This window comes from Nicrophorus vespilloides, unplaced genomic scaffold (genome assembly GCF_001412225.1).
Source record: "Nicrophorus vespilloides isolate i.1.1-1 unplaced genomic scaffold, Nicve_v1.0, whole genome shotgun sequence".
Lineage (NCBI taxonomy): Eukaryota > Metazoa > Arthropoda > Insecta > Coleoptera > Silphidae > Nicrophorus > Nicrophorus vespilloides.
In genome coordinates this window covers 190,972-212,395 of record NW_017096020.1, presented here as the reverse complement: position 1 = coordinate 212,395, position 21,424 = coordinate 190,972, and the positions used below count along the sequence as shown (strand labels likewise).

The 21,424-nt window shown below is 31.2% G+C and overlaps 1 protein-coding gene across 1 annotated transcript in view; it reads left to right on the top strand.

Annotated features, from left to right (window-relative positions):
* LOC108569173 (neuroligin-1-like) overlaps positions 1-21,091 on the top strand; it is a 37,846-nt gene extending 16,755 nt beyond the window's left edge. The window contains exons 4-8 of the mRNA XM_017930626.1: positions 1,583-2,098; positions 4,437-4,588; positions 11,253-11,377; positions 19,607-19,756; positions 19,826-21,091. Coding sequence (XP_017786115.1) covers positions 1,583-2,098; positions 4,437-4,588; positions 11,253-11,377; positions 19,607-19,756; positions 19,826-20,631 — 1,749 coding nt within the window. The 3' untranslated portion in view covers positions 20,632-21,091. The remainder of the gene's footprint in view (positions 1-1,582; positions 2,099-4,436; positions 4,589-11,252; positions 11,378-19,606; positions 19,757-19,825) is intronic.
* The last annotated feature ends 333 nt before the right edge of the window (positions 21,092-21,424 follow it).

The following is a 21,424-nucleotide window of genomic DNA, read 5'->3' as shown; positions in this document are numbered from 1 at the left end:
ATCCCTTTACTGAATAAATATAGATTTAATCATTATACTTGTTGTCGAACATGAATATATTTTGAATCCAAAGACTCTTCGAAAACCATATCCTAAGTGATTCATTATTTAACCCACTAATAATATTATGAATTATATACATAAAACATCTACTGAAATAGCGAAAATACATAAAATAAATATAATAATGGCAAAAGTTCTTTCCAATGTTTTTTTAATGATCACAATTATTAATTTGTAATTTATAAAAAATAGATGAAAATTTAACATTTATTTGTTATATAATGTGTGTCAAAAATTATTTTGATATATTTATTACGGATTGTACATAAGCACATGGCAAATGACATATATCAAAGTTAATAGTTTTAAGAATATGTTCTATGATAATATTATACAGCAGTTTCCAAAATTAGGTTAATACCAATTATATAGGCAGAAAGACCTATGGTCAATAGCCCTTTGTAGCAGATGAATTTTTTATTATATTTTTGTTATATATTTTATTTTTTGATTATGTATTATGATTTGTTAAAATAAATGTTATGATTACCAATTATGTAAGTTTAAAATAATCGATATATTATTAATCATTGCTCTTTTAACTAGTGATGTTTTACCATAATAAAAGAGGTTTACTTTGAAAATGTATATCAGAATAAGTTGGACGTATATAAATATAAAACGCGGCCAATAAAAACGATGTAAATAGATCGTTTGCAATAAAACGTATATAGATATACACGAAGCATAATAAAGCCACGTTCGCACAAATCCGAGCGCAAATGAAATAAAGGATATACGCGAAAAACAATTTTCTAATATTTATGAATTACACTAACAACAGCTCGATATTTTCTATTTATTACGATCATTCAAAATTGCCGTGTCGTGCATACCGATGACGTGTAATTAGGTGCGATCATTATTGTTGTAACTATTACCCAATGTCTGATGCATATTAGTCCTGATCACCAGATTATTACACGGCTCCCGTTTGCTAATTGATGTAATCATCTGAATAATTCCATGGGAACTGTGTTTTGAGGTTAGATTTGATTGCAGGAAATATCGGTTTGCACGATTAGACGTTATTTTCTATTCGCATTTACTGCTATGTACATTACTAACCGGTTGGAACTCCTTCCGAAGTTTCAGGCGAACTTACTGTTTAATTTACCTCGAGCAGACTATAAGACTAACATTGTTGCAGTTGATTTAACTTGAACCTAATGGGAAAAAAGGAAGAAATGCACACGTAACTGGATTATTTCATTAAGCTAAGGACGATTCAAGCAACTGTAGAATTTAAGTTAGTTTTAATTTAATATTTTACTTTTGAAATTGCTTAATCTTAAAATAGTCACCTTTATTTATGTATTTATTATAATTATTAATCAATTTCATAAATGTCAATTATAAAACACTACTCAAGTTGTAAAGAAAAAGATTATCGTGTTATACGGAAACTGCATTAGGAGAGTAAAAAAAACAGTGTGTGTATTCAATTAGTGAATTAATTTCTAGAACAAATTAATAATAATATAAAAATAATTAAGAAATGTAATTCTTTTATTTTCAGGTTCAAGTGGATGCTCCGAGATTTCTGCCTGGATTTGCTCCATTTGTGGATGGTACGATACTAGTGAATCCTGGTATGATGTCACAATCAAATAGTGGAGGTTCATCCTCATCCTCGTCAACGGTGGCAACAGCAGCAGGTTTCGAGCTTGCAGATTTCGCTGAATGTGATCTTCTTTTTGGGCTGACGAGTACAGAGTCCTATTTGGATTTGAGCGCACAGGATCTGGAATTCGGGTTCAACGAGACTCGGCGCGATCGCATCCTGCGGACATACGTTCGCAATTCTTACTATTACCATCTGAACGAAATCTTCTCGACGTTGAAGAACGAATACACGGATTGGGAAAAGCCGACACAAAATCCTCTCAGCGTTCGGGACGCTACTTTGGAAGTGTTAAGTGATGGTCACACAGCTGCACCGCTTATAAGGATCGGCTATTTGCATGCGCTCAGGGGAGGAAAAACGTTTTTCCTGCACTTTCATCACCAAAGCGGAGAAAGGGATTTTCCACTGGTAAACCATTTGTTCCTTTTATGTAACCAACTTTGCTCTATATCACTCAAATCATTCATTCCATGGAAATAATCCATTTTACTTTATGCATCTAAAATACATATAACTCGCTACAATTCATTCGCAATTTCAATGTAAAATTTCCGCTGCAACTTGAAATCATATTTAATTTAAAGCACCAATTAAAATATGCAAATCCAACTGCATATTTTAAGCAAATTAATTACTCAAATTCTCTAAAACAAATTGAAAAAAAATATGTATCTACTCCTTTACGATTTTCATATTATTTAGAATAGATAAGAAAATAAATAAAACGAATTTTGCACGAAACTTTGTCCCTCCGAGATAATACGAGTTTCCATCGGATATAAACTTTGTATATTGACTTAGGGGAAAACAGATGAAATTATTTTTTTTCTTATTCCTTTTTCTCTCCCATCAGGAAACTGTAAACTACTTTCAAATTCGATTACGTAAATAGTGAGGTGGCTGCGTTTGATGTCCGTAATGATGTTTTAATGGCAGAACATTGTGTTTACAACTTGTGGTAAATTGTTGTTTCAATATTTCAGTGGCTTTCATTCCTACACGATGCGTCGAGTTGGATAAGAATAACGACAAGAAAAGAAGCTTTCACGCATTGAACGAAGCAAACAAAAAATGAAACAAAAAGTACGGGGAAATAAACAGGGTGAAAGGAGCCGTATTTAAGACTGCATTAAAGTTTAAAAAATAATTTGCACGTGGTGCAGATTGTTTAGAAACCTTTCAGCGCTTTTTAATTTGAATCTTTTCTCCCGTTCAGCAAAAAAAAAAGTAGAAAATGCGAAGGGAAACCGCTAAATCGAAAAGAAAAGCGCTTTCAGGGTAAATTACAGTACTTTATTATTCGAGGGGATATTACAAAAAAATTACTATTTTATGCATTGTTTATTGCATGTTCTATTATTAATATACGTAAGTTATATAAGATATTAATTATAGTGGTAGGTTATCAAAACTAAATAATATAACAAAACTAAGCTTAAATGCAATATAAATTAGTTTCAATTTGTGGGTTATCAGTAAATCACCTGAAACATAGTTTCTGGGTATCCCCAATAGTGTAGTTTGGGGTCAACCATATTGCATGCAAACCTAAACTAAGTTTGCTTCGGATTTAAACTTGATTTTTGTTAAACTCTAATGAATTGTGACTAAAGAGTAGCTCAAATTAATTATATTAACATTTAATTCTCTCCTAAATCTTTTTTTAATTATAATAGTAACCTTAAGATATACTAAATTTAGTTAATATAATTAGTTTGTTTCGCTTTATAAAATAACAGCATTCGATTCGTGTGGGAATGTGGTTCACTCGTTGCATTTATTGGAGAAAGACAATATTTGCTTCGCGCACACAACTTTTCAAATATCGCTAACTCTACAGACTAGCCGGAGGATAGGTTTAGACAAGGGTAAATCTGTATTTAATCACTCAGGAGTTCTATAAATATCGAATATTACGGCAGAGAGTTGTTCTCTATGTACTTGGTACACTCTAGTGTATACCCACGGTAAATATGTCTATTCAATTGGGATGTGCATTGTAATATGTTTTATTTACTGTTTATAATAATTACGTTGTTACATTGTGTATCTAGATATAATTGAATTTGTGATTGTATTTAACTTGATTAATTTATAATATAAATACTGAACACAACAGAATATTTCACAATTGATGAGAAAAAAATAATTTCTAGATTAATAAAGACAATATAGATATGAATTCAACAAATAGTTAAAATTAATTATGATTAAAATTAAACAAAATAATAAGTTCAAATGTAGTTCTTTTTTTTATTACTTTGAATTAATAGAATGATAAAGGACGATGACAGTAGTACCTCGCATAGTACGGGTAATTTGCTTATCCGATTGTTTGAAAACGGACTAATCGAGGACTTTACATTTACGTAAAAAATTTTTTTTTTTAAAGTAGCACTTAACTTTATTACTTTGAATTATAAGGTGAAAGATGAAGACAGTAACATTATTTTATTAGACCTTGTTTTTTCTATTTCTTTTGAACTTTAAATGATGATCGATCAAGCAGCAAGCGAATCGCTAAACTTAATTTAAAATAACACTTTCTTCGCCCAAAATTTAATAGGCTCTATGGTTTTAATCGGCGTAAATTCCGTCGAAATTACTTATACCAGCAAATCGTTACGATTTCGTGAGGGTGCGCTAATAACACCAATTTAGGCACGAAAGTGTTTCAGCTTTTTTTTCTTTATTTTCTTTTCTGTGGAAGGGCAACGAAAATAAATCTTATTTTCGTTATTTGCAGAGAAGCGGTAGCGTGAGAGGCGAGGACGTTCCATATATACTAGGACTGCCCTTGGTGGGCGGAGGAGTCTTCTTCCCACATAACTACACCCACGGTGACATTTCAATTTCGCGCACTCTGCTTCATTACATCAGCAACTTCGTGCGGAATGGGTGAGTACACATCGATACGTGCAGATATAAATTGCACGATAAAAAAATAACAAAAAAAAAACTGAAAGCATTTAAAATAATGTGAACATGTAGAATTAAACTTATTTTGATTACGTGAGAGTTAAAGAATAACAATGGAATAAGTTTAATTAAGACTGAATTTGTTAACAGTTAAGTGATAAATTTAATGAAAAACAAACAAAATCAATTTAAAGGAGAATCTTCAAAATGTCTTTGATTATATTAAATTAATACAATTAATTCAAAGATTATATTTGAACCTAGTTAAAATTAACGTATTTCTCTACATTAAGAAAATACTAATTAATAAAAATATAATCTAAAGGAGTTTGAAAGAATGCTTGTCAAACTGCAGTCACATTGTAGTCTAACAAAAAATAAAAACTTTATATTAAATTAGTAAATATTAATCGTTAAGAACTTTTTTGTTTGAGTCGGTTTAAACTTATTAAAGTATGAAATATTTCTTCTTTGCTGTACCAAGTTAATACTTTTGAAATAATAAATTGTAAACTGAATACCCATAAAATGAAATAAAAGATCATGCAAGACATTTTACGAGTCTAATAATAATGGTGTAAAAGTTAGTTCTTTGAATCGAGTATATTTTAGTAACGATTAACATATTTCCCATTTCCTGAACAATGCGGAAACTGAAAGAAACAAACATAACGTGGCGCCTCTTAAGAGTAAATTAGTAAAAGATTAATAGCGTAGAACGTAGTTCCTTAGGTCGAGTTGAACTTAGTTAAGATTAAAGTATTTCCCCCTTTTCCTTCTCCAATTTGTTGTCTGGTAAATTCTGGAGGCCACGAGCAGACGTATTTAAAATAATCAAATACTAAATTCTACGAGTGCCGTAAACCTTTCGGCACTGTAATTCTGTGTTACATAAAAATTACAGTTCCGGAACTGAGGATGGTTTCTTCGTCGCGATTAAGAAAAAAAGAGGAAAAGAAACAAGGAATCTAATTTAAATTCCTCGTTTTGCTGGAGAGGGCACTCGGTCGCATCCGTTTCTTGGAATCGGGACGACTCATGATGGCCGCGCGAAATTAAAAACTTCCTTAATGAACGCGAAAGAATGTCGTAACGACCTCCTACGAATTAGTGCCAAACAAGGAGGAAGAGCTGCGAGAGGAACGAGGCTAGAAGTATTTAAGAAAAAAAAATAAGAGGGTGAGGTACATACTGAAACAATTAAATTATGTGACATCATCTACTTAAATTACATCGTCGAAACGCTCTTAACGACACAGTGCTTTTTTAATTTGTTGCATTAAGTTATATAATTATGGTGTCAGGGTTATGGTGTGAGTTACGAAGAAGTTTTAAAGGGGTGGACTTTTGAGAGTGAATAAAGTCGCATTTGGCTCGGACACGATGGGTGGAAAAATATGAAAAAAAAGAGGATGGAGTGGAGTAACTTTGATTTATCGAGTCGACTAAACTAGTCGCATTGGACAGTATAGTATAGAATGAGAGAGAGAAAGATGCAGGAGAAACTTAGTTTTATCTACAAATGCTGTACGTTCGGTTTAAATGAAATCCCGCAAACTACATCCAACACCTTCATATTTTACCTCGCAAAAACTGCTAATACTGATCAATGGCACTAAAAACAACATCGCAATCTATGGAATTGCTATAATCTATCTGGATGAATGAACGACGGCTCTCTAAGTTCATTATACTTTTACGGATTAAATATTCTTTATAGTTGGTTTATTGGAATACATTTTGAATACATTTATATTCAAGTTATTTTTATAATAATACATTTATTATGCAACAAATATTATCTAATAGGACGAGCCAAATACAAATATAATAAATTCACACTTAAATATTGCAATAACTAAAAAAATATTATAGCAATTGAAAATAATAAATAGATTTTTATTATATTATTTAAAAATCTTCATTTGTATCAAAGTTGATCCATTTTCTTAAAAACATGCAACAACTAACAAAAATGTACCCATACAATAAAATCTTGTACTATGTTTTTAAATTTTTAACAAAAAAATGTAACTTATACTTTTTGTATGTAATAATATTTTAAGCTCAAATTTTACTAAAGAAATAGTAGTAAACTCTAGTAATTAATCAAACAGGAACATTAATTTGTATTTTATTCTTAAAAAAATTGAAAATATTACAAAGTCAAGTACAAAAGACAAGAAAGATAGTTTTAGCTGCTTTATAATAGTACTAGAATACACATTAAATAACATTAGATACTGGTTTTTAACTCAGTTATATTTAGAATATGTTGTATAAAATGACGTTTATAAGTCACATGAAATAAAAAGTAGGAAGTTTAAATAAACTAGAACAAAAATAAATTCGATAAAAATATTTGAAACTAAACTCTGAAATCATATAAATAAGAAAACTCATGAAGTGAAAACAGGAAAAAATATTCATTTAAAAATAATATATGTAAAGTGTGCAAACATCATATTTGAAATATAAGGAATATAATATATTCCCCCAATTCCAGCCGGAAGGAGTTCCGGTGATATTTTAAAGGAAACGTACTGAAGTTAACCTTTTTAAATATATTGTATACTTTCGTGCATAATACTTTCAGTATGATATAATTTTACTTAAACAATATATCAAACAATAAGTAATAATTGTGAATAAGGAAGCAATTAGTTTCATGATGGGTAAAGTCTGAGGGAGAAAATCCGAAACAAAGATTATATCCATTTATCAGGGCCGATCGATTTCGTCTGGTTGGGTAATTTGTAAGGGTAGAAAGTTCGATGTAAGATAAGAGCATTAAATCAAGCGTGGACGTATCAGATTGTTATTGACAAATATTATATTTCCACGAGAAGCGGAGCAAAATAATACAAGTAACATTATTTCCGGAGTTTTCATCCGAGAAGTTTTCGTATTTATTCCATAGTTTTAATCCAATGTTGCAATAGCTTCTCTAAAGGAATTCCTTTCAACAAGTTTGAAACGATTCGGACGCTAATTAATTAGTTAATTAATTAACGCCGTTCGTTTTTCTTCGATTCCTTGCTTTCATCAACGGAGAAATGCAGCTCCGAATATAACCGAATTGCACTAATTAACTGTTTACGAAGGATTATCTAGCATTATGTAATTGGAGGAAACATTAATTAAAACAGACTATTTACAACGAAAAATTCAATTGTATAAATTTAGAATTTGTTTTTCAAAGTGATTCCTTCGATCCTTTAATATTTATCATTTTGAGCTTCATATCTTTATATATGTTTTTTAATATCACTTACATTTACTATAAACCCAGCATCGTGTAACATGCAAGTCCGATTTTATGAGAACATTATTTCTTCGCTAAATTCTCTGCGTTTGCACACTTTTCCACTATATCTTGGCACTTTCATATATTATATGCATAACATATAAAATCCCATCCGGAATACACGTAATATCATAAAGTTTAATGTGTTTAAATATGTCACTTTTTTTTTAATTCAGTTATATGAACGAAATAATTTGGAATGTAATTACAATCTTAACTTATTAAGCGGTTAGTCGATTTAAACTAATTGGTGACTTAAAGTAGGTGCAATTAAAATTAAACGACAATTTAATATAGAGTAGAGATACAGATAAGCTAGGATCAGATGAAACGCCATTAATTTATATTGGATCAAACGAATGTACTTTGGATTAGCGTAACTTCTATTATATAACTCTTAATTGCCTTTATCGAGTTAGCAATGGATTTCATGGCTGCAAGTAAACGTAGTGATTGCTCGTTAATTGAATTGATTTGTAATTTAAAATATTTGTTAATTGAAATAAAAATAAAATTATTACAGTTTATATAATTTGGCTGTATGTATTATTATGTTACTATTAATGTCTAGTAAGAGTTAATTTTGCCAGTCTACCAAGCATAACCAAAGGGTTCTAATGTTCATTCGTAGAGGCCATATAATATTCTATTATCTTCGTTCCATGTTAACATTAGCTGACACCATTTGTTATTCGAAGATTGAAAAGTCAACAATTTGGTTTGATCTGTAAAGCTCAAGATATTCCTTGCGTTTATGCTCGTTAAAATTTGAGAGGAAAACATGCAGAGGATCGATGAAAGAACATGAACACAGAAAAAAAAAACGAAGAAATGAATTCAAAGAAGAAACGAACAAGGAAAATAACAAACAACTTGAACACACCGAAAACTAAAGCGTTGACAATATGACAAAAGGCGACTTTGATGTCGGATGTCACAAAGCGTCTCTTTGACCCAAGTTAAACACTAATTAAGAGCTCCAAACAACAATGACAAAATAAAAACGCGGAGGCAAAGTTTGAGGAGAGGCCGAAGCCATAATAAATAGAATTATATGATGCCCGATAGATTTTCAAACCCTTCAAGTTCTGTACAAGAAAACCCCGCAGCGCAGATAAGGACAACAAAGGGGAAGTCTCTGAAATTAATGTAACAAGGATAATAAGTATGTGCCCTTTCTTATCTTCGGTAATTATATATATATATAAAGCTGTATTTAAAGGGGGAAGCTTTAACGCTGATAAATAATACTTTTTTGTCATATTGCAAATATTAGTGAAGTTGCTTCGTTGCGTTTCTGTCGTAATCGAATTTTATAATTAATTTCGTTAGTGGATTTTGATACAATTGTTGAAAGCTACGCAACAATCCTAAAGTAAAACGAAGCCAACGTGTACATCAAGTATTTAGTTTGGAATCCACGGTTTGCCTTCCCTTCCACAACGCCATTAAACATTAACGTTCCAATTTCTATTTGACCAGCGAAAATCTGCCAAATTTGTGGGCTAAACTACAAAATGAAATCCCCTTTCCAATCAAACGATATCAACAATTTACACGCGTTTCTTCCAGTTCCATTTAAAAATAAATAACATTGTTATACCTAGGGATTCAAATACAGGAATTCCTCTCATACTGTGGGTAATCGATTCCATCAATTTCCAAATGTACAATAAATAGTTTGATTTTTTAAATATATTTTATTGCCATAAATATGATTATTGTAATTAAAATTATTTTGAGAAGATAATTAATTTGTTTACATCATTTACATAAAACTTTCTCTCTCATTAATGTTTACTCATAAATGTAAATAACCGTAGATTGATTAATCACAATAAAAATGATAATTAAAACATTGTTAAATAAAATCAAAAATAATGTTAGAAAGAAATGCGATATGTTTTGTTGGACATTATACCGCAAAGACTGAAATCGACCAAACGACGAGGATCTATGTTTGCTGAAGTATTTCATTAATATAGAGGAGCCGCCTTTCATAAGTTTCATGCACGGTACCAAAGGAAACCGGATTGGAATTCCAACGATTCCCTTAATAGAAAATTCATAGTCATAAACCAACCAAGTATGGTCGGATGCTCTAATCAATTTGGTTGAATTAACGGAGCGCCCACGGAATATAAGATGATCGACTGCATATTTCCATTCAAAGAGAGAGAAAATTCATAAAATTTGCATTTAAAACTATTTCGATTTACACTTTTAATAATAAAAAATAGATAGTTCTAATTTGATTAAAATTATATATTTTTTTAATGATAAGTTTTGTGCATTTATTACATTACTACTATCATTACTACTATCATTTCTACAGTCAAATAATATTGTGACTCAACTCAGAAAATAACCATTTACATGTAAACGACTACAGTTTTTCATGCAAATTACTTTACTTGTACTTTTACAATTCATTCAACTTTCCTAAAAAAAATGAAGTTAGAGATTTCCAAATCTAGTGAATGCACTTTATATTCTATGTTTATTTCAGCTAGTTTTGGATTTGAAATTGCCGTCTTCATTGTGTAGTGCAATGACCTTGTAAAATAGTACTGTTTCCTTTACAAGAATAAATATTACAACTAAAAATAAATGTATTTTTTTTAATTTAAAAATAAATGAAAAGTATCTCATTTTCATGATAAATTTCATTAAAATAATAAATGCCCGTATAAAAAAGAAAATCATGATACTTTACTTTAAAAAAAAAACACGGGCGAGGGCGTCGAAGATTTGTATAGCCCTTGAGCATTGGGGATTTCAAGCTGAAGTCATATATAGGCCGCCTTATATCGTCCTTATTACCTTACATTAAAAATGTATTACAGGTAAAATATGGTAAGAACCGTTTTTGAGTGTCCCATTTTGTTTTAACAATGAATACGAAAATATATTGGCTATAAAAAAAAACAAAATATTATGCAAGAGCAAAATGAAAGTGTATTCATTTAAATATTAATTTTAAATGAATGTAAAGCAATCTTTTAGTTTGTAAAATAATCTTGCTACCTAAATGTTCAAATATCTACCGTAGTTTAAGGTATAAAGTTTATTTTATTTAATTTAGTAATTAGAAAATAATTAGAATAAAAGAAGGTAAAATTATTGAAGTTCTTTAGATTTTTAAAGAGTTGTCTATTTGATACATGAAGATTTTATTGTTATTGAATTGGAAAGAGTGAAGCATTTGGTCGAGTCGTAAATTGCTGGTGAAACGTTTGGTCTCACTATAATCCGGCATACGACGAACGCAATTCATTTGTAAACATAACTTTTTGGCGTATGAATAAATAATGTGAGTGGGTTTTATTGTTGCAGGGATCCGAATGGCGCGGTTCCAACGAGTCCCGCTGGATCCGAAGCCAAGAAGAGGACGGAGGACGACATCGGAGCGCCTTTCTGGGACACGTACGACACCATCAACCAGCTCTATTTGGAATTGGGTAAAGTATACATTTATATCCAATAACTCCTTTCGAAACTCACGTGTCCTATATTGATGAACCCAATTCCGAAATTTACCGGAGCAGCCAAGAAACTGGATGTGCCTTGAGGGGATTGAAGAAGGCGCGGCGCGCTTGAATATGAAACACATGTATTTGTACATTCATACATACAACTGTCTACTCTCTTTCTCTCTCTGTCATTCTCCATGTGTGTCCAACGTGAGTGTGTCTGTCCCAGCTCTCATTCATATTAATATATTTTCGTCCGCATTGTTTTCCACAAGAATTTCATTCCGGAAATATGCAAATACCCAACGGAAATTTTCCCGAACGCAAATTCTATGCAAATCTTGACACTTTGATGTCCGCTCCTAAAGTACCGAAATTATTGCGTAAGCCGATGATGATCATCTAGTAAAAAAAAACAAATCAAATGCAAATATCAACTAATTGTGCGTAACAAATAAAATTGCGTAATCAATTCCCGTCCAAATTGATGAACCAATCAATTAATTTTAAAATAAAAGAATAAAATGATTAATTTACGTGCAAATTTTAATCGCAGCAGTTCCTAATGAATGTACCTATGAATGCAACAAAGCGCTGTAAAGTTTTGTAAACGCATCCGCAACTAAATCAGCGAAACCGCGAAACTAATTCGCGTTGTTTTTTTTTGTTGTTGTATATATTTTGGTGTTTTGTACTGCGAAAGGGTAACAACACTACATGTTTTTAATTAACTAAATGCGAATTTATGGCGCCGCCGTTCTGGACTTGCGCGAAATTTTGCAAAACAAATAATTTATCCTTTTGCATTAAAATTTATTTGCGAATCAACATCTGCTGATAATTAAACCGAAAGGAGTATATATGCCGCTTGTTTGCCAGGCATTATTCGCCACCGATTTATGATGATGTTCATACTTTAGTGTACGCCAATTGGCTCGTGCTTAATGTCCATGGCTATAGTTCATTAACTAATTTATGGAGTGAATTGAAGATCATTTAACCGAATATTGTTATTTGACAATCTCATTTATAGGTATATTTTTATTTTTTTCATTTCTTTTGTTTATTGCAATATATGTATATAAATGTTTATAAAATTTTGTATTTCTAACAAAAAAAATTGAATAGGTCGAATGCTGCTGCTTCGATCAGGCCCTTTTTGTGCGATTTATGTTTGTATGTATTTAATTCCTCGATTAGTCCGGTTTTAACCAGTCTGGGATTGGCGGAACCGATTACCCGCACTATGCGAGGTATATGTATATTATATATAGAAAGCAAGAAAATGGAAAGTTTACTAAGTTTATATATATTGAGAAGTACTTGCAATTATCATATTAATTGAATTAAGGTTAATGTTAAGTTTCTTGTGATTCAATAATTAATTAAAACATAATTTACAAAATATTAATTACATAAAATTTAAATAAATTGATCAAAGTAAAAGTAAAACTTGTCCAAAAGTTTTATAAAATTGTTATAAATAATTTATGAAATAATATTTGCTTTACACCTTAAGTAATGTGTATTTAGCAGTTTAAACTAAGTAAAGTTTCTTGACAAATATTACTTATTTGTATACAACATTTAAAAAAGTTAAATGTAATGAAAAATTATTATTAACTAAACAAACTGATTTACAGAGTTTTTTTTTTAATTTGAATATACTGAGCTAATTTCCAAATTTAGTTGTGGTCAAAACAATGTAAAATAGCTATATTAAAATATCCTCAAAATAAGTAAAGAATTTTCATAGCATGTTTGGAAATGTTAAAAAGTATTTTTTTATTAAAGCAATGGAACGTGCGGTTATATGAAAAAATATAAAAACGTTATGCGACAGTACAATGTAATGAATATTTGAATGGGACGATGAAACCGTTGTTGAGAAATTCCAGTTTTCAAGTGTATGATATTAAAAGCGACCGCGGATAATATTAATAAAGTTTTAATTAAGGAGGAATTTGTTTGATGAAATAGATTTGAATCCGCGCGATTTTGCGTGATGCTCTCACCAACACGGCCTCCACCATCGCCCATCCGCCCCCGCACATTCGGATAGGCCGTCATGAATCATCGGTGCTGCTGCAGCAGGGGGTGGCCGCGACGGCGGATGAAGCAAGGGGATGTGGGACGGGAGGTGGATGTTCCTGCTTCCAGGACTCCCCCTCCTAATTGATTGCCTACTTGGGGCGAAAAGCAATATATCTCCACGGGTTCTCATTCAACGTGTGGACAAAATCCGCGAGGAATTTTCTTCCGCGAGATTTCCCATTCACGCGACACAATATTTCATCATAGCCGCCTGCGTTTAATTAACATGATTTATGTGAAAAGGCCACACTCGTCGTCATGGCCACCGCCTTCGATGCTTTTTCGCTCTGCGATCTTCGAGGATTTCTACCGTTCTTTTTATCTCTCTTCCTTTTGATTCCAACGATTTAATACTATCTAGATTTCTTCATGAATCAATACTAGTTCATTTAATGTAGACGATCATTAAATAAAATGAAACTGCAACATATAATTTAATAATATTTGTTACTACAATTGTATAAATACAAAAAAAAATGGATAATTGCACGAATCGTTGTATTTATTCCGCCTTATAACGTTTTTTCTTACAATTTATTTTGCACCTCGCACAACGAACGTTTCGCTTAACGAGCAAAATAAATGGTAGGGAAATGGAATACATTATCGTATATTACATTAGTTTATATGGTGAAAATTGTTTCATTATACGAGTAAAAATCCTGAAATTCTGGAACGGATTATGCTTGTTAAACGAGTATATAAAAAATTAAAAAAGGTATTGCTGTATATATTTTTGGTACACAATTTTATAATGCTATTTTTTTTCTGTTTATATTTGTCTATCTTACATTCTACATATTTGTATGTCTACTAAATGAAATATCTTAAAACAGTTGAAATTTATTTTTTTCTTATTTTATCAAGTCAATATTTATACATAAATAACCTTTTTTCTCTTTACATAGTCAAGTTTCTATTTATAGTTTATTATTAAATTTAATAGTTTTGATCATTTAAATAAAAGTTTTGAGCGTTTCTCGTTAGATGGCTTTAGTGAGCCATATCTCACGATGTTTACGTTTCATCTTGTCATTCTATAATGCGAATTAAAGGCAATATAACGCTTTAAAAATGTTCTTTGATAGTTTTGTGTTTAGTGAACCCAGTTGTGTGATAGAGCGTTCCAAAATGGAGGTAAAAAAGATAAAATTCGATACATTCTTCAGTACAACTACGACCAAGTGGAAAAGCGGAACAGGCGGGCAAAAAAATGTGTGTTGTTTATGAACCCAATACAGTATCAAATGCAATAGCAAAACGTTGGTTCTAACGCTTCCGTTCTGGTAATATGGACGTCGAAGATGAGACATGCTCTGGTAGACTAATCGTCGAAAATGTTAATAAAATCATGGAAATCGTCGAGTTGGACCGGCATACGAGCATTTATTCCATAGCCCAGGAACTGAAGATTAGCCATAAAACCGTTTGGTACATTTGCATAAGGCTGATTTCAAGAAGAAGCTCAATGTATGGGACAAAATGCTCAGAACGTTTACCCAATATAACTTTATTCTATATTAATATTTAAGATAAATATTATATGCAAAATATAACTAGAAAATAGATTTGAATTACAAAAGAAACCATTTCTATTAGTAGTTAAATATTTTTAACTGCATTAAAATTCCTTGTATTTATTTATATAATATCGTATTATATTAATAAAGTAAATTTTGCTAATGATCATCATACAAAACAATATTGAAATATTTACTCAATATTATTTAGTCATGTAACAAAACGGTTCGTTACAATTTTTATTTTATTTAAAATATTTAGGTTTGTTCTGTGGAATTTGTTTCATGCTCATATTTTTTTGTTATATCATTTTGCATGTGGTTGCACTTTATTTGCTCGCTTTATTTATACAATAAAATAAATTGATTTGCATAATGAAATGCATAACCGCATTTTTGTTTCTGCATTGTTCCAAGGAAATATACATTTGTAATCCTCACTATTTTATATGTATTGAAACAAAAAAAAATGCAAATATTTATTATTGTGAACGCATGTAAATCGTTACGGAATATTGTACGAACATTGCGCATAATCGTTGAACGACGAGCGGAAATTAATTGAAATAATTTCTACGCATTCAAGGGGTTTCCAGTTTGACCGTTTCCAAGTAATTAAAAGGCTTCTGACTTCGGTTTCCATTAACAGCGATGTTTATGGATAATTTATATGGCTGCTATCATTACATACAATTATTCGGAATGATTTAACCGAGTATAAATGTCAGTTCCTACATTATCACAAAATATTCGCATTACCGCGCAGACACGTAATAACTCTTCAAATTTACTGTATTACACCTAATTGGCCGCAACACAACATGACCAATTCCGCACATAAAACGTACTTTATTTGACCGGAATTTCGCATCTTTTTAGCATTAATATTCATTTAAATTTAATTAAATGCTTAATTATTTTCCTGACTTTGCGTTTACAACCAAATATTTACTTACAATTATTTATTGAATGTATACATATTAACAAAAATTAATAATACCAGTTTGAATAATTGATTACATGTTTTCATTAAACAATTTTAATGTGCAAATATGAATAATTTTATTAATTCAATTTAATTAAATGTTTAATTATTCGTTTAACGTTGCCTTCAATATAAAATATTTGCTTACAGTTATAATTTATTAAATACAATATTTATTAAAATCTTATATAATAATAATTGTACAAGTTATACCATTATACCAATAATTTATTATAATTAGTTTAATATTTCCCAATTGATCTCTATTCATTATTAATGTAGTCATAACTCAATTAACGTTAGGTCTAATAACGAAGCTTTTATATAAGGAATTCTGTAATTTTAAGGAAAATTCTGGCAATAGATTTCGAAAATAACAATTAGAAAAACTTTTTAGCAACGAAGTCTAATAAAATGAACACGAATTTAAAGAAATTCTTGCAAAAAAATGTTAACAACCGTAGATTTAAAAAGATCCTAAAATTACATAACGTTTTATTCTGAGAAAAGGCACAAAAAAGCAGAAACAATCACTCATATTTTAAAATGTGATTTCACTTTGTATTTAAATTGATTGTTCAGTTAATAAAACTTTTCTTAGTTCGAAATAGAAATTTTTACTTTTGAAAACGTTTTGCTTAATGAATTGCATTATATTATTTAATAGAGGTGTGAATGAACTTCTATTTCAATATGCAAAAACGATCTATCAAAATGGTTAATAATTTAAGAATAATAATATTTTGTTTTATTTTATATTATATTTGAAAACATGAACAATTTTCCTACAATCTTTTTTTGTAGTTACACCAAAGAAAAGGAATTCTGGGAAGACGATGATTATATTTTACATATTAATTAAGCGATTTGCATATTACAACATGCACGATTCGAATTTCACTCAAACGTTTCACATTTCCATGATCTTAATTAAAAAGTAAATTACGTTATGGTTACGTTGGACTACCTTCTAAGAACGTTATTCTCCATTTTATTTGCATCTTAATTGTAAAATAGTCAAATTTAAGTATGAAATCTTATAGCACTATGTTATTATTTAAACAGACGGATTTTCTATATGCATTTTATTCATTGGTTTTATAAACTAATAATTTAAGTGTATTTTCGTTTATTACTGGTGTCTAGCTATAAAGAAGCAATAAACATTGAAATAACGATGCTCGAATGTGTAAAGGAAATGTACGTGTTATGTATTGTAATAAAAAAGGTGCAGATTAAACAGCTTCATCTGCGGAATTTTTATTAAAAAGCTATCCCGTCGTTCGTAATGTGTGTATGTGTGGTTGCTTTGTCTGTAGTAAAACAACTTTCTGCCGAAGGATATTTTCCAGGAAAATAATACAGAGTAAGATAAAAATGGAAGGAGAGAAGCACGTGGTGATATGAAGCACTAAACCTTATAATGTGCATTAGGGATTTTAGATAAGTTTCACCGTTGCATTGTTATTTCCAGTGGGAAACAAGAAAACGAAGTTTTACGAAAATATGGGTTTTTTTTATCGATGCTAAATGTTTAATAATTCACATCAAAATAAAAATTCGTTCCAAACTGTCCGGATTTTTACTCGTATAGTGAAAAATATTCAAAATTACACATAATGTGTGTACACAAGTTTTAAAGATGATGTAGCAGGCGCGCAATCCGGGACTACTCTTTTCATCGTCACTCGTTATGCGAAACGTCGCTTGTTAAGCGAGTAATTTTTCTTACAATTTATTTTGATCGTTAAGCGAAATGCTCGTTATGCGAGGTGCTCATTAAGCAAGGTTTCACTGTACTTTGTATATTTTTTATTAGATGACTTGAAAAAATAACGGTTTTAAATAATAATATGAAGAACCCAGACAATCTAATAGATAACCATCCTAACGAACTACTTTATGAACTAATATAATAATACACTCATTTTGAAATGTATTGGTAAATTATTTACAAAGTTTTGCTCCATACTTTCCAGTCTCGATACAGTTTACCGGTATTGCATTTTAAGAGTCGGAGGTCGATCTGAGATCAGATTTCTTGCTCATACTCTTTACGAGCACATATTGGCAACTTGAGAAGTACCATTAAATGTTTGGTGCTTTTTATAATCTTTAATACATTATATTATTTCTCAGACAGAATTATAATTTTTCAGTTGCAAAATATTTGGTGGATGCGCCCGGTACATTTTTTAAAATATTTATTTTATTGTATGTTGAAGCATAAATCTATTCTTAAAATACAAAATAATAATCTTTTGAAATATATTTATTGATATTCTTACAGAAATTATTTTAGAAAAAAACAAAATTTGTTAAATTAAAATTTTAAAATTTGAAATACTGTTAGAAATATAAAATTTTAAAAAAGTCAGAAATTCTGCTTGTAGGTTGTTATTTATTTGAAAAAAAGAATGAAATGAAATAATTAGATTTTATTATTATCTTTACTGTTAAAGGAAAATTAATTACTAAATGATAGATATCTAAGATGTGAAATTAGTTCCAGGATTAATTTTGGGTATAATTAAATTTAGCTTTTGTGGAAAGAGATATATTTGGTGGACGGACAAGAAAGTTCCAGCTGTAGTCATCCCCTTGAAAATAAGATATTAGATCGGAGAGTTCAAGATGGAGAGCGCATGAATGGCGCAGGCAAAATTAGTCTGAAATTGCTTCGGTACTTAATCTAAAATGTATTTTGGGGATGTAGTGTGGGCAGAAAAGGAGCTGAAAAGAAAAAGGATACGAAGATCTGCGCAAAATGTAATAGAAGACATTCGTTATCGTTTATATCGAGTATTTTATGGGGAATTCCTTTAGCATTGAAATGTTTATGCAGATAAAAGTCGGTGCGAGCTAATGTGACACTAACCTACCCTGACAATCTCCGTTGAACGGAACCCGGCCTTGCCATGTGAAAAAAAGGCAATCTATTATCGAGTGGATCAGTTCGAGTGGAAGAAACTGAATCACTTCATTAAACAGAGCCATTTTTTTGCTCCACGTCGAGACAATGATGCGTGGGACCTTGGGCTAATTAGTCTTCAGAAAACAAACTGACAAAACCAAAAACCGATAAGATGAACTACTCGACATTTATTTGAAGGGCAAAAAAATGGTTTATATATAGTAGTTTTATATAAAAGAGAGGATAAATTATAAGTGCCTTACTGCTCTATGTAGGTTGCGCTTAATTGAATCGTCCCAACGCCATTAATCAAGTCACAATAATTAACTAAAAAATATCACACAGAATTTTCGCAATTATTTTCACACATCTCTATTTATATTAATTGAAAATAGTATTTCTGTATGGTCTATATATATTTTAATTGTAAGTTTACAACATTTAAAGTTTAGTTTCAATTTAATTAAATTAGTATGATATTTCTTGAAGAGCTAAATATTTTTGATATGATTGTAGTAAATAATTCAGAATAATCTTAAAATGAATTATATGTATTTGGAGTATATCTTATATAAATAACTTACTCAAAATTTGATTATGTAGAGTTCATAAGTTTGCATAAAGCTGAAGGTTTGTGTAAATTTATGTGAATAAAAATGATTATTATTTTTGGTCGACCTAACATCAAGATTTTATGTTTGCAGGAAATAAAGCGGAAATGAGGAATCATTATAGGGGACATAAAATGTCCCTGTGGCTGAACCTAATACCACAACTTCATAGACCGGGCGAAGGCGACGACATCTCTATGAGGCATCATCACTTCCAAGAAGAAGGCGATCAATACTACGACGGCAAGTCCACTTTCTAATTGAACCATCAAAATCATCCTGAATAATGCATCTTATTCTTTTTGGATTCAGGCTACGTCCGACCGCAAACGATGCAGAGGCCGACCCTGGTCCACGCAATTGTTCCGCAACCTTCGACGACAACTCGGACCGCTCCAGCCACAACAACTCCAACACCTCCGCCACCCAAATCAGACACTGCCCTTCAAGCCACAACAACCGAGTGTCCACCCAACAACACCTACGTTAATCAACATAAAAACAACAATAATAATCTGTTGAGGAAACTAGCGTCCAGCCACTACCAGAGTTACACTACAGCTCTGACGGTCACCGTAGCCGTGGGATGCTTCCTCTTATTGCTGAATATAATTATCTTTGCTGGGATCTACCATCAGAAAGATAGGGGTAAGAAGAAGAAAAGGAAGGAGGAGGCGGAGGCTGGTAGCTGCAGCTCTTCTTCAGCTGATGCTTATGAGAAAGGGATGTACGAAGCTCGGCAGAGCAACTACGATTACGAGTTGTCTCATGGTAACACTTTCGAATGCAAAACCATGCCCAATTTCATAGGGGAGTACAGCTGCGATAAGAGATCAATGGCGGATGTCCAAATGACGCAGCTTCCTTTACAGGAGTTTCAGTCATCGCCACCTTCCGCTATGAAGCGAATGGAATCGAAACCGCCCATCTATCCGGATGTGACCACAACCACGACCAACCAAGACACTCAGACAACCACGAGTCCGAGCATTCCGGACCCTCCGCCACCTCCAAAGAATCAGCCCCCGACCAGCCAAGGTATTCTCAGGCCGCACGGCGTGCCCACAACTCCAGGAACGATGAAGAAGCGCGTCCAGATACAGGAGATATCCGTTTGAGTGAAATCATATCTAATGGAATTGCTCTGTGATTGCTTACATAGGATTTGAATTTATTTATTCCCGGTAAATTAACAAAAGCTCCTAACGCACCACAAGAAACTCGTTTCCAAAGCATCCGAATATCCAGAGATTGGAATGGTCGGAGCCTTGGGAGCATAGCGAATCGACAAATAAAAGTAATATTATATTTTCATTACATTAAACGGAATTGAAAAGTTACGTTTGCAGCAACTTGCCTCTATCCTACATGCACTTTTTTGTTGTTGCAAAAAGCATTCTTTGCGCCGCATCAAAACACGTTCCTTTCGATGCTTTTAGTTAATTTCGTTTTACGCCCACGAAATGATTCATATCCAACCACCGACCAAAGGAAACCAAATACTACTTTCAAAATGGTTTTTACACATGGGACACAATTTATTACTTTAAGTAGTTTCATAAGTCAATTACTTCACGGGAGAACGTTTAAAATATTATAATCAAACTATTATATATATCTTTCTTAATATATTCAAATGAATCTAATATATTTTATAATATTTATCAAGAGATGACGTTTTTAAGAATATTTTATTGTAAACCACTACTGGATTTATACCAATCCAAATAAGTTTGCTTGCAAATAATTTGAATTTACTTTTATATATGTTTTTTAAATAATTTCATTGGAATAACATAACTTCAATATTAGAATTCATTATTAGCTTACAATATAACAATAAAATATATAAGCCAGAATATTGGCAACAAACTAAATAATTTTGATTTTATAAATTATCATGTAATGATG